This window comes from Propithecus coquereli, unplaced genomic scaffold (genome assembly GCF_000956105.1).
Source record: "Propithecus coquereli isolate 6110/MARCELLA unplaced genomic scaffold, Pcoq_1.0 Scaffold79, whole genome shotgun sequence".
NCBI classification, from domain to species: Eukaryota; Metazoa; Chordata; class Mammalia; order Primates; family Indriidae; genus Propithecus; species Propithecus coquereli.
The window spans coordinates 8239840-8252659 of NW_012154062.1; the positions used below are offsets into that span (position 1 = coordinate 8239840).

Sequence of the window (12820 nt, forward strand, 5' to 3'; positions counted from 1 at the left end):
TACACCCAGCTCCTGCTCTGTCCCAGGAGCAGCTCCAGCTGCTGCCGAGGACAAGATGAGTTCCTGCCCTCGCGGTGGTCCCACGAGAGCATACCCCGGGCTCTGTGGGATCCAGGAAGAATGGAGTTATCTATCCTTTGGTGGTGGGAGAAGGTGGGATTTCATGGAGAAGGCAGTGTTTGGCTTGGGCGTTGAAGGCCAAACCGGGAGAAGTAGGCGCTCTTGGTGGAAGTCACAACCTGTTAAACTGGGGAGGTGGGCCAGTAGGGGCCCTGTCCCAGCTCTTCAACAATGGTAACCTTGCTGCCTTGTCTGCAGGAAGACAACCCACTGGCAGTCTGATGCTCTGTGATTCGGCCCAAATCAAAGCAGCTGGTTTTGAAGTTATTATAGCAAAATTTAGACGCATGAACGGAATAGCTTTTGGCTCAGTTTCTGGCTTTTCCACTTGGATTCTCAGAACCCTCCAGCCCTTCTCCTCTTCTTACCACCCGTCAGCCTCCAACCTGTCCCTTCCAAGGGAGTTTTACGAGTCACACGTTCTCGTTGTGGGGATTTTGGAAAACATAGAAGTCAGCATCCGTAAACCCACCTCCCGGGGACACCACTGTTAGCATCTTGCATTTTATTTTAACCTTCTTTAAAAATGTGTGGGCCAGGCACGATGGCTCACGCCTATAATCCTGGCATTCTGGGAGGCCGAGGTGGGAGGATCGCTTGAGTTCAGGGGTTCGAGACCAGCCTGAGCAAGAGCGACACCCCGTCTCTAATAAAAATAGAAAAATTTAGCTGTGCAACTAAAAACAGAAATAATAACCCAGGCGTGGTGGCTCGCGCTTGTAGTCCTGGTTACTCAAGAGGCTGAGGCAGGAGGATTGCCTGAGCCCAGGAGTTTGAGGTTGCTGTGAGCTAGGCTGATGCCACAGCACTCTAACCTGGGCAACAGAGCAAGACTCTGTCTCATAAATAAATACGTGTGTTTCAAGATGAAATTCAAATGAATGCAATTCTAATGAGATTTGGGCTGGGTGGGAGAGAGCTTAGGTGCTCCTTGCTGTCCGTCAGATGGGGTAGGGGTATAGTTTCCAAGATTTTTGAGGGCACCTTCATTTTGCTTTTTTGATTGTTTCAGGGAGTGGCTGAAGCTGAACTGGGACAGAACCTGAGTCGGACTTTCAAAACCTTCTTCAGAGCAAGTGACGAGGTGAGGCAGGCGGGGGAGCGGGACGTCTGGAGGGGGCTGCCCTGCAGGAAGCAGGTATCCGGGGTGTGGCAAGGCCTAGGAACTAGCCCCTGGCCTCTTCTTTGACTTCTACAGTCAAGGTTATTGGGGTCCCCACTCTGCTGGTTAGTGGAGAAAAGTCACATCCTCACTGTCACCCAAGATTGGAGAATGCTTGTACAGTTTGGAAATGATGCTGTTATCACCATTGCCGTTTGAACATGCATAATTGACTTATCCAAGTCCAAAACTAATGGATACCTCTAACTCTTTTCTTCAACCACCAAAGCAGTTTAGAATGCTTTATAACTTGGTCACCCACACCATCCTGTCTCGTTAGTCGATAGTCACTGTCACTGTTGTTTTTTTATATACAGTCAGTGCCCTGATGAGACTGTCCCAAGCTTTCCAGTTTCTTTGCGGATCACTTCTTGCGTCTCACTCATTCACATTGAGTTCAGTTTCCTTCTTCCTGAAGTACCTGCTTTAGTAGCTCTCTCAATAAGAGTCTGTTAGTGGTTTTGGTTAACTCAGAGTTTTTTGGCCTGAAAATGTCATTATTTTGCTTTTAATCTTGAAGAATGTTTATCTGAGTATAGAATGCTAGGTTGACAATTATTTTCTTTTACAAGCTTCTGTCATTGCTTGTGAGAAAGGGCCTCAGGTCTATTAATTACACATTAATGGTCTTTAGGCAACTAATGGTCTTATATCTTTGACATTTTCTTTTTAATTTCGATGAACAGGGCTTTATTTTTTTTTATTTGTGAAAGTGGTTTTTGTTTGTTTTGTTTTGCTTTTTAAGACAGGGTCTCACTCTGTTACCTGGGCTTGAGTGCAGTAACACGATCATAGCTCACTGCAACCTCAAACTCCTGAGCTCAAGGGATCCTCCTGCCTCAGCCCCCAGAGTAGCGGGGACAACAAGTGCGTGCCACCACTCCCAGCTAATTTTTAAAATTTTTTTGTAGAGACAGGATCTTGCTATATTGCCCAGGCTGGTCTTGAACTCCTATCTTCAAGTGATCCTCCTGCCTTGGCCTCCCAAAGTGCTGGGATTATAGGCATTAACCACCACACCTGGCCCTTGGTTCTTTTTCAGATCTGATCAGAATTTCAGATTCTGATCTCTTTTGATAAAGGCTTGTTCTAGTCTTATTTTCTAATTCCTTCTTTTATGTCTTTAATAATTTTAAGCATGTTCATTTGTCATTCTCTGTCTCTCTCTGCATGTTCTACTATGCTTTTGGGGAGTCTTATTTTACTGTTTGCTACATTTACTGTCTCTTGCTATGGGCAAGTATGTGTGTGAGAATGTGAGTTTTGTAATTTTGGTTTGTGAGCTCATCTTCAGAAACACTTAATCTGTACCAGTCTGCTTCAGTTTGGATTGAGGAAATGACCCTCTTGAGTGGTTGAGGATTTCTTCTGCCAGGCATCCTGGTGGCATTACCAGCCCAGGCTCACTCTGTTGTTGCTCACTTCACACCTTGAGAGAGTGTAAATTCAAATCCCAGCACTTGGGAAGTCAGGCCTACAGCTATGAATTCCCAGGGTGCTTTTTTTGGGGCCCCCCTCGGAACGCCCCCTTGAACCCCCCGGTCGAAAGGGCCGAATTTTTTCCAAGCCACCCCTCAAACCCTCAACAAAACAAAGCCCCCAAAAGGAACGGAATTAACGGGGAAGGGCCAGGAACAACCCAACTCTAACTCCCCACCCACCAGAGGCCAGAGGTCTCATCTCCTGTTCCCACTGGTTGATGGACCCAAGTTCTTACACCGCCATGGTCTGGGAGGGCTCTGGGGCAGCCTTGGCCCCGAGCTTTGGTTATCAGCCATCGTCCTCTTCACTCTGACTCCTGAGGAGGCCCCTTGCTCTCTCGGGAGCTTAGTACATTAGTCTGCATGGCACTCACGGGTCTTTCGATGTGACAGCGTTTTCGGGTGAGCTGTTCCAGTATATTTTCCTTGGCTTCCCCCGTGACATCATTTCTAACTCTGTTCTTCCTACAGACTGTTTTAGCCGTGCACAGAGTCCGTGAAATGGGTAAGAGACATTCTTAGGAGAGAAGGGAGGTGGGAGGGCCACATCTGGAACCAGCTGAACATGACACGAGTGTTTCTCCCTCTGCCTGCTATGGGCGGAAACCCGGAACCTTCCAACCCTCAGGGTGAACGGCGCTCACTCTAACCCCAGGCCTGACCACAGCCCCAGGCCCTTTCCTCTCGGGATCTGCGGATGCCAGATCTTTCTGGAGGAGTCTTAGAGCTTGTCCAGGGCAATCCCTGCCCTCCACTGATAACAACCCAAGCCCGGGATAGAGAACTGACCCCCGCAGGGTCACCCGGGGCACGCAAGGCAGCGCGGGCCGGGCCCCTAGCTAGGTCTCTCCACCATGGTGCGCTGGCCTCTCCTCCACCCAGGCTGCACGTTCCAGTCATTTCCGGTTCCTTCACTCGAGGACTGTTCTTGTTGCCCCTCCTGGATTGGATGTGAGTGAGGAGTCGGAGTGGAGACCAGACTGGGCTCATTCCTTGGATCCAGCACGCTTCCCATACAACCTTATTTTGGCCCCGACACTATGGCCTTGACGTTATTCACTTGTATTTGTATTAGTGACGATGATGGGAACCCCTTGCTTCTGCACCGACTGCGTGCATCAAATGCTAGACTAGCCGCCTTCAGATGTCCCTTATTTAGGGATCCTCATAGCATCCCTAAAAATATTATTATTTCTGTTTTACAAATGAGGAAAGTGGGTCTCAGAGCATTAAGTGACTTGTCTAGAGAGGCCGAGCTGGAGGTAAACTCCTCTGCCCTAGAGGCCACGCTCTTGTCACTGCTCCAAGGACATCTCCTCCTTCCTTCCCCGCTACGCCTCCGTTCCTCTGTTCATTCATTCACACGGTGGCTTGTCCATTCACTCCCCAGCTGTTTCAAGCACACGCCTGGGGACACGGGCTGGGTGCCACAGATACCCAGGTGCGCAGAGCAGAGCAGCTGCCCTAGGGGAGCCCAGGGTTTTATGGGGACACAGGTCGGCAGGCGTGAGGGGAGGAAGCAGCTGGGGTGTAGCAGAGGGGCACTGAGGCACAGCGGACCAGAGCGCGGCCTGTCGGGAGGCTTGGGGTTGCTTCCTGGGAAGACAGCCTGATCACACACCCAGCTCCTGTTCCTCGGGGCTTCCTGGGCCTGAGAATGGTGCAGGCACCGGCGTGCATACCCCTTGGGGCTGTGCCTCGTGAAGGGCAGTCATCCCGGGGCTGCCAGCTGTCATCTCAGGTCATCGTCAGGGGGGATCAGGGACCACCCTGAAGACAAGGACAGCGAGGACACCACAGGGGGGTCTGCCAGGCGCACAGGAGGCAATAGGATAGGTGCCCCCCGGCCTAGATTTTCTTCCTGCCTAAGAGGAAAAGTGGAGCAAGCATTTGTGAGAATTCCAAGAATCTCACGGAGATACTTCAAAAGGGCCATAGTTAAGCTGTTTAGAAAAGTTGAATCCAGCAGAGAGCAGGGCCTGGGATGCAGCGGACATCTGCCCGACCCGAGCTGTGCGCAGGTGTTTGGAGGGCAGCTGTGGTTTGTCCTGCGGCACTGGTGACAGCCCGTGACACCAAGGCCCGGGGTGCGGCGACCGTGAGGTCACAGCTCAGAGCTCTGGAGGAGATGGGCTCACTGTAGGGAGGGAAGAGAGCAGATGATGAAGGCACATGAGGCCCTTCGCATCAGTTCAGAGGGGACTTGGGGGCCGTGAGGTGCCTGGCCTGGAGGTGGGAAAATCCACAAGTGGCTTTTTGCAGGAGGACTCTTTGTGAAGACCCCAGAAGAGCCCAGCCTCAGCAGGATGGTCACTGAGGAGGAAGTCCAGTTCTACGTGCAGCAGTTCAAGAAGTCTGGTTTCAGGTACAGAGAGAACAGTGCCCCGGACCCACATGCGAGATGGTCAGCCCAGAGGGACTCAGCTCTCAGGGTGGAGGGTGAGGCTCCATTCCCCTCCACCACAGCCCTCGTGAGTGCCAGGCCAGCCTCTGCTTGGATGCCTCCAGTGTCGGGAGGCTCACCACCTCACGGTGCTCAGCCTGCTCTAATTTGGGGTAGCTCAGCTTGCTCCCCTTACGCTTGCAGGCTGCCCGCAAGGCAGAGGTTTTTAACGATTTTTTCAGTCATGACCCCTCCAAGAATCAGATGACAGCTCTGGACTCTTTCTTCAGAAAAACACAAATAAACTCAAAAAGTGCATACATGGTGCCTTCGCACCACTTCCCAATGTCCAGCTCAGAGGGGACACCTTTGCACCACCTCCTGCTGTCCTTTTCACTGGGCTCCTGGGGAAGGGAGTGGCCCCTGGATGATGTGGGGAATAAACCAAGTTCCCCACCCTCAAACGCGACATCCCTCGGAGGATCCTATAGGGCCAGCTCCCGCGTGTCCCTAAAGCCCTCAGAGGCTGTCGGCCCTCAGTGGAGCCCAGTGTCCCTGCACAGGGCCTCGCAGAGTAAAGCTTGGCAAACGTGCCGGACAGTGAGGTGACAGCCCTGGCCCTGTTCTCTTGCCCCTGCAGAAAGCTTTGCTCTTCCTGGGATGCCAGCTCCGTGCAGAGCGCGTTCTTGCTGGGGGCTGTAGCAGAGCCTTCTGCCCAGAGCTGTCCTAATTTTACTTTCTGATCGTTCCCCAGAGGCCCCCTAAACTGGTACCGAAACATGGAAAGGAACTGGCGGTGGGGCTGCAAAGGCTTGGGACGGAAGGTGAGAACTGCGTTCGGTGTCACTGCCGTGGGAGCCACTCTTGGGACTTCCCATTGGCCCAACCCCAGTCCAGAGCTGGGGGACAGACCTGCCGGCTTCCTTCTTTCCCTCTGGGTTTTGGGGGTGACTCCACTCCCGGGTTTCCTATGGAATGGTAGAGGGTGGCGTGGGGGACAGAGAGGGCTGTGTCCATGTAACTGCAGCCTCCATCCGAATGTCCCGGTCTCCTGGCGGTGCCCCAGGCCAGGGCAGCAGATGGCCCAGGGTGGACAGTGGAGCCCCAACCCCAGAGGAGCGTTCCGTGCTCTGAGAGAGATATGGCTTTAGCCTCTGGTTGTGTCACCTTGAACAAGTCAATCTCTGGGTCTCAGTGTCCTCGTTTGTCAAGCAGAAGATGGGTTTCCAATCTCTGGGTCTGCAAAGGGGGTAGCGAGGTCCCAGTTAGCATCAAAAACAGTAAAAACCTAAGGGAAATCACGTTTTCCCCCAACGAGATAACGCGGGTGGCCAGGCTTTCATCAGCTCACTTGGCAGTCCTGGCTGTCTCGCTGGGCCGCTCAATATGAGTGATCACTCCTGCTGTGTGCCAGGCAGCGGTGCCAAACCTTGGGGATGGCAAACAAAACAGATCAGGCCCTGACCTCCTGAAGTTAGGTCTCGAGGCCGTAGAGTGTGTGACCTAGTGGGTAAGAGTAGGCCGGGAAGCGAGTCAGCCTGGGTCTAATTCCTGTGTGACCTTGGGAGAGGCGCTTAACTACTCTGATCCTTTCTTGCCTCTTCTGCAATATGGAAACAAGAACAGTGCCTCCCTCGCAGAGCTCTGTAAGGTTGAAATGGGCTAATTCACGTAAAATGTCAAGAACAGGCACACGGTAGTTCAATTAATGTTCTTGTCGTGATCATCACTGTAATCTGTGACTGCGGTTGGGTAGACAGAGTCTCAGAGCATGGAGGGACACGATGACAAAGATGTCTGGAAGGTGAACCCCGATGGCGCTAAGGTTGGGAAGCCGCTTCCTCTGCGGTTACCTCCCTCCTCGCCCGCCTCCTCCCACGCTCCCACCTGGTTTACGTTTTAGCTCAGAACATTCCAGAGTTTACAGAACCTCACAGCAGCCTCAGGATTAGCTTCGGCAACAGTCACTTCCGTCCTTGCCCTGGTCCCGTGGTGAGACAGACACCATTATGCACGACAGCGGAAAATAGCGCAGGTTCCTTCTCCGGGCCCCGGGGAGGCTGCCTGGGCGTTGCGACGCAGGTCGTGCGAGCGCAGGGACAGTAAAAGAGGCTTTCCCGGCCTCCTCGGCCCCAGCGTGCTCCCCTCCTTTGCCCGTGGACAGAAGGGAAGTCGTTTGTGTCCCAGTCGCTCACCGGAACCTCAGCCGCCCTTGCGTTCGTTGAATGCAGAGAAGGGAGGAATCTTGACCTTCATTCAAGGGCATTTTCCTCCCTTCTGGTGCCATTGGTTCGGCTTCGTGGCATCGGCCACACAGAGCAGGCCAGCACACGTTCTTACACACGTGCGCACACGCCAAGCCCGTGTGTGTCGCCATGGTGCTGAATCTGCCCTTCTAAAGATCTCCAGTAAGAACGGTGACGCCTTCGTGCCACGTCCGGCACACGCAAAGCCAGGGCCACCGTGGTGCGGCGGGCGGGGGTCTCCCCGGGGAGCCGTGGGGAGGGAGCCGGCCGCTCCATCTCCTGCTCTCCCCCGCAGATCCTGATCCCAGCGCTGATGGTGACGGCGGAGAAGGACTTTGTGCTCGCTCCTCAGATGTCCAAGCACATGGAGGGCTGGGTGAGGCCTGGGCCCGCACGGGGGTCTCGGTGCAGCCTGCCCAGAGGGGAGACGGCAGCGGAGGACTCACCCCGCCATGCCAGAGGGGACGGCGGGTTGGGACACCTCCCTGACAAGGGGCTTCCTTGGTGACATCACTGTCACCTCCTGCCAGCAGCAGCCCTGACCGACACTTCCTTCCCCTTCCACTCATCCTTCCTTTCCTAAGTAACGCAGGGCCCTCCCCCAGAGCAGAGGGGTGGGTGTCCCCGCGCGGCCCCACCCTCATTGCACTGACCTGAAACGGACCCATCTGCTTCTCCCTTTACCCTCTGGCTGGGGTTTCCTTTCAGATCCCCCACCTGAAGAGGGGACACATCAAGGACTGTGGGCACTGGACACAGATGGAGAAGTAAGGAGATTGGGGGTCCCTGGGAGGGGGGACGGGGCTCCTGTTCGCCTGCCACCGAGCCTTCCCGGTCTGAGTGTGCCGGTCGTACCTCGGCCTTGGCGGGGGTGCGGGGCCCGGACACGTGTGTGCAGCCTTTTGTCTCCCTCCCAGGCCCGCCGAGCTGAATCAGATCCTCATCGAGTGGCTGGAGGCCGACGCCCGGAACCCGCCGGTGGTCTCGAAGATTTAGTGCCCGGCATGGGCCAGCGCCCAGCAGGTGCACCCATGCCCCGTCTGCCGGGGCACTGTCCTTCCTGTCCAGAGGTGGCCCTGCACGCGTCTCCGGTGACCAGCAGCATTGTTCTGAAAAGATTCACAAAAAAGTGATTTTCTTTGAATGCAGTGAATCAAACTTGATGTCATTTTAGATCCAGGAGAAATCGGGTGTTATTAATCCTCCAGGTACAAATATCGTCCCTTTATCTCTAAGAACCATTAACGTCCTGTGGGGGGATAGAATGGGGCGGCCAGATGGTGATTTGTCTTCGACTAACCGATTCATAGTTTTGCAGCAGAATCAGCCGTTCATTTTGGAGCATCTCAGTAGCACTGAGGCTGCTTTATCCAATAAAGCTAAGACGACAGTGCCGTTGCTCTTTGTGTTCTTGGGACAGCAGAGTAATTGTTCAGAGAATGACACTTTCCCTCTGCTCTTGAGCCCTGCTCTGGTGGCCCAGGCGCTGTGTGATCTAGACCAGCGCTGTCCGGGCTTCCTGGGAGGGGGCGGTGGTCTGCTGTGCCCTGTCCCGTGGAGTAGCCACTGGCCACAGGGAGCCGCGTGCCCTTTCTCCCGACTTCCCCAGCAGGGTTTACTCGGGTACACACGTGCACCACGCACTTGAAATGTGCTAGTGAGACTGAGGAAGTGAGTTTTAAAGTGAATGCTTCCACCTGCCACCTCCCGCACCGAGTTCCCAGGCTGGGTCCCACGCCCCTTCTCCCTGCTCCCCTAGCACGCACAGTCTGCACGACCGCCCCGCTGCACTGGCTGCAGGGGGAGCTAGCGGAGGACGTGGTCTCTGCAAGCTGAGTTCCCCATGACGATGAGCGTAAGTTGGCCAGGCCACACGGGCATGTGTGTCCAAGTGTGGGAACACCCCGAGGGGTGGTCGTCCTCGTACCCCTGTGTGCTTGGAGTCGCGTGTACCACCTCTGATCCATCCAAAGGGTCCTTCCTATTTTAACAGATGGGGAAACTGAAGTTTAGATAACTTGCCCAGGGTCTCTTGGCTGATTGGTGGCAGAGCCTGCATTCGGACTCATGCTCTCTGATTCCCAAGGCTGGGTTCTTTCTATGCCAGATTTTCTCCTTTCTAACTCTGGAGCCAGACCACCTAGGCTAGACATCTGGCCTGCCGCTTACCCATGTGTGACCTCGAGAAAGGGTTTCTGTGCCCCAGTTCCTTCACCTATAAAAATGGAACATTAGTGGGACCTAACTCGTATTAAGTATGTTCATATACACCGGGTTCTACCACAGTGCCTGGCACAGAGGAGTGCCAGTTTATCCCAGGACAAGACCTCCGAGGCTTCAAGTTTGCAGACACATCGCCACCTTCATCCTTCTGCACTTGAGAACTAAGGGGCTCAGTTAAAAGACAAGCCTGTGACCTAGGGGAGTGGCTATATCAGCCAGATGACGGGATTTTGCTAACTGGGAGTGTCCAGGCTCATTTGTAAGGGAGCAGTTAGCGGAAAGGAAGGAAGAAAAATCTGAGAACACCCTTCACTAGAAGAACAAACAGGCAAACCTGTCTTCCCTGATAGTCTCAGTGTTGAATATCCTATCCAGTAATTACCATAAGCCATCAAAAAGGCCTCAGAAATTCCACTCTTTTGGCAACTAAGGGTCAAATAACTCAAGTCCACAACATGGCAGCAAAAATATAACCACTTACACAAGACTGAGGGCCATGAAGGACAAAGGGCTAGAAAAGGACTTTAGGTTATTGGAGGAAATACTGGAATATCCAGAGCTGTGCTTCCCGGTCTGCTTTGGGGAGCTCCGGGCCACACGTCCGCTGCTACAACCGTGGCAGCAGAGGGGATTAACCGGGACAGGCCGGGAGGATTTTCAGATGCCGTTTTAAATACAACTCGCCTGAAGTGTGTTCAAAATGATTTCATTATAAAATGTTATTATTTTAATTTAATTTTTTAATTGTCAAATGATCGAACCTATGGTTTCAGGCCTGGAAGTGACTGTAAGCGGGTTTCCATATTGTTCATACCAATACTACCATCGATACGAATTAAAAGCAAACAATGGTTAAAATATCTGGGTCAGAAATTCAAAGTTTTTTTTTTCCAACAGGAATTGGGTGAAAAACATGCCTCCCTGCTCAAAGGAACCCATCTGGCCACAAATGATAAAATAACTTCCCTACCTTAGCAATTTTAAGGGTTTCTGCCAAGTGTTGGCGACTGCACCCGGGCGTGTGTCTGTGGGATCAAGGCTGCTTGTCCAGGTGATCCATCCCTGAACCCAACCCAGCATTCGCAGATGTTTGCTGTTAAATCAGAGAATGTGTGCTTAAACGGGTGAGTGGATACACGAGTTAGTTGATTTTGATGTCCTGCCGGATGATGAGGATGACTGTTGTCACTGTTCCCAGCCTTGGTGGGTCTCTTTTTAAGACTGCTGGCATATCAGCCGAGAGGACGGAATTCAGAGGGATAAGGCTTGCAGGTCAGCAGGACGGCAGTGGGCTTCTGCTGCACCCAACACAAATGCGATAGTTATTTTAATAATATAGCCGAAGCATTAACGGTTACCGTGGATGGTCACAGTTTTCATATTTATAGGATATGCATGGAATCATTTCGTTAGTTTACCCAGATACATTTGTCAAATTCAAATATAATAGTTTTTGTACCTGTTTTTTTAAAGACTACCAATGATGTTTCTACCCCTATAAGCCCACTCTTTTGTTGTTTTTAGTAAAATATGCATTAACATAAAATCTACCAATTTGGCTATTTTTAAGTGTATAATTCAGTGGCATTAAATCCATTCACATTGTTTCGTTAACAATCACCACCATCCGTCTCCAGAACGTTTTCATCACTCCGAACTGACCCTCTGTCCCCGTGAAACACTAACTCCCCACCCCCTGGCGACCACCATTCTACTTCCTATCTCTGTGATTATACAGTATTGTCTCTTTGTGACTGGCTTATTTCATTCAGCGTGATTTATTTATATTTATTTAGCAAGGTTTATTCATGTTGTAGCCTGTGTCCAAATTTTCTTCTAGAGCTGTGTTCCTGGTCTGCTTTGAGGCTCAGCTCCAGCCACATATTTAAGGCTGAATAATCTCCCACTGTGTGTAAAGACCACTGTTTGTTCATCCGCTCTTTCACTGGTGGATACTGGGGTTGCTTCTGCATTTTGGCGATTGTGAATGACACTGCACCGTGTTACATTCCCACCATGAATGCACAAGGGTTCCGATTTCTCCACATCATCACCAACACATTATTTTCTGGTTTTTTTAAAAATAGATATATATAATAGCTATCCTAATGGGTATGGAGTGGTATCTCATTGTGTTCATTTGGCTTTTTGTTTTTATTCTTGTTTTGTTTTTTTGAGACAGGGTCTCACTGTTTTGCCCAGGCTAGAGTGCAGTGACGTCATCATAGCTCACTGCAGCCTCCATCTCTTGGCCTCAAACGATCCTCCCACCTCGGCCTCCCAAAGTGCTAGGATTACAGGTGTGAGCCACCACCATGCCCAGCCCTCATCGTGGTTTTATTTGCATTCCCTAACAATTAGAGATGTTTTCATGTGTTTATTGGGCATTCGTATATCTTCTTTGGAGAAATATCTATTCAAAGTCCTTTGCCCATTTTTTTGATTGGTTGGTTGTTTTTTGTTGCTGTTGAGTTGTAGTTCCTTGTATGTTCTATATATTTATTCCTTATAAGATATATGATTTGCAAATGTATTCTCCTGTTCCGTGGGTATGGTTGTGTCGGGTGCAAAGGAGTGATACCTTTCCTCCCCATTGTAAGGGTCACAACTGCCACTCCTATAACAAAAGGTAAACAAGAGAAAAACATGACAACTTCATTTAATCAGAGTTTTACTGGACAGGGGAGCCTTCAGAAATGAAGACGGGGGTGGGGGGTGGGACAGAAAAAAACAAAATGAAGACCCAAAGACCCAGGGGATAACTGTCTATTAATGGACATCCTTGTAGAAACACGATTGGAGAAAAGGTACGATCTGGCGCGACAGACTGAGGGAGACACCCGGCGAGGCCTGTCCGTGCAGATTCTTCCCGGCCTCCCAGGGCAGCATTCCTTCCTCCCAGGTGTGGGGCAGGACCCTCTGGAATGAAGATCTTCAAAGTAGAAGGGAGAAAGGAGAGAGGGACCAACTCTAGACTTTATGACTTGCTTTGGGGGAGAGGAGTTCTAGTTTCTGTGACCATCTGGGGTGGGGGGAAGAGAAATTCTGTGACTCCCTTCCGGGAAGAGAAGTGGACACAGGAGGGCAGGAGAAGGTCAGAGAGACCTTGCTCGGAGGCCCTTCCAATGTGACAGTCTGGGCTCCTGTCCCAATTTCAAAGAGAGACACAATTCTTTATTTATGCAACTCAAAGTAAGAGAATTCC

The 12820-nt window shown here is 51.6% G+C and overlaps 1 protein-coding gene across 1 annotated transcript in view; it reads left to right on the forward strand.

The window, feature by feature from the left end:
* EPHX2 (epoxide hydrolase 2, cytoplasmic) overlaps positions 1–9824 on the forward strand; it is a 44562-nt gene extending 34738 nt beyond the window's left edge. The window contains 7 exon segments of the mRNA XM_012663046.1: positions 1133–1204; positions 3235–3268; positions 5026–5128; positions 5901–5970; positions 7688–7768; positions 8101–8159; positions 8310–9824. Of these exon segments, the coding sequence (XP_012518500.1) occupies positions 1133–1204; positions 3235–3268; positions 5026–5128; positions 5901–5970; positions 7688–7768; positions 8101–8159; positions 8310–8388 (498 nt within the window). The 3' untranslated portion in view covers positions 8389–9824.
* The last annotated feature ends 2996 nt before the right edge of the window (positions 9825–12820 follow it).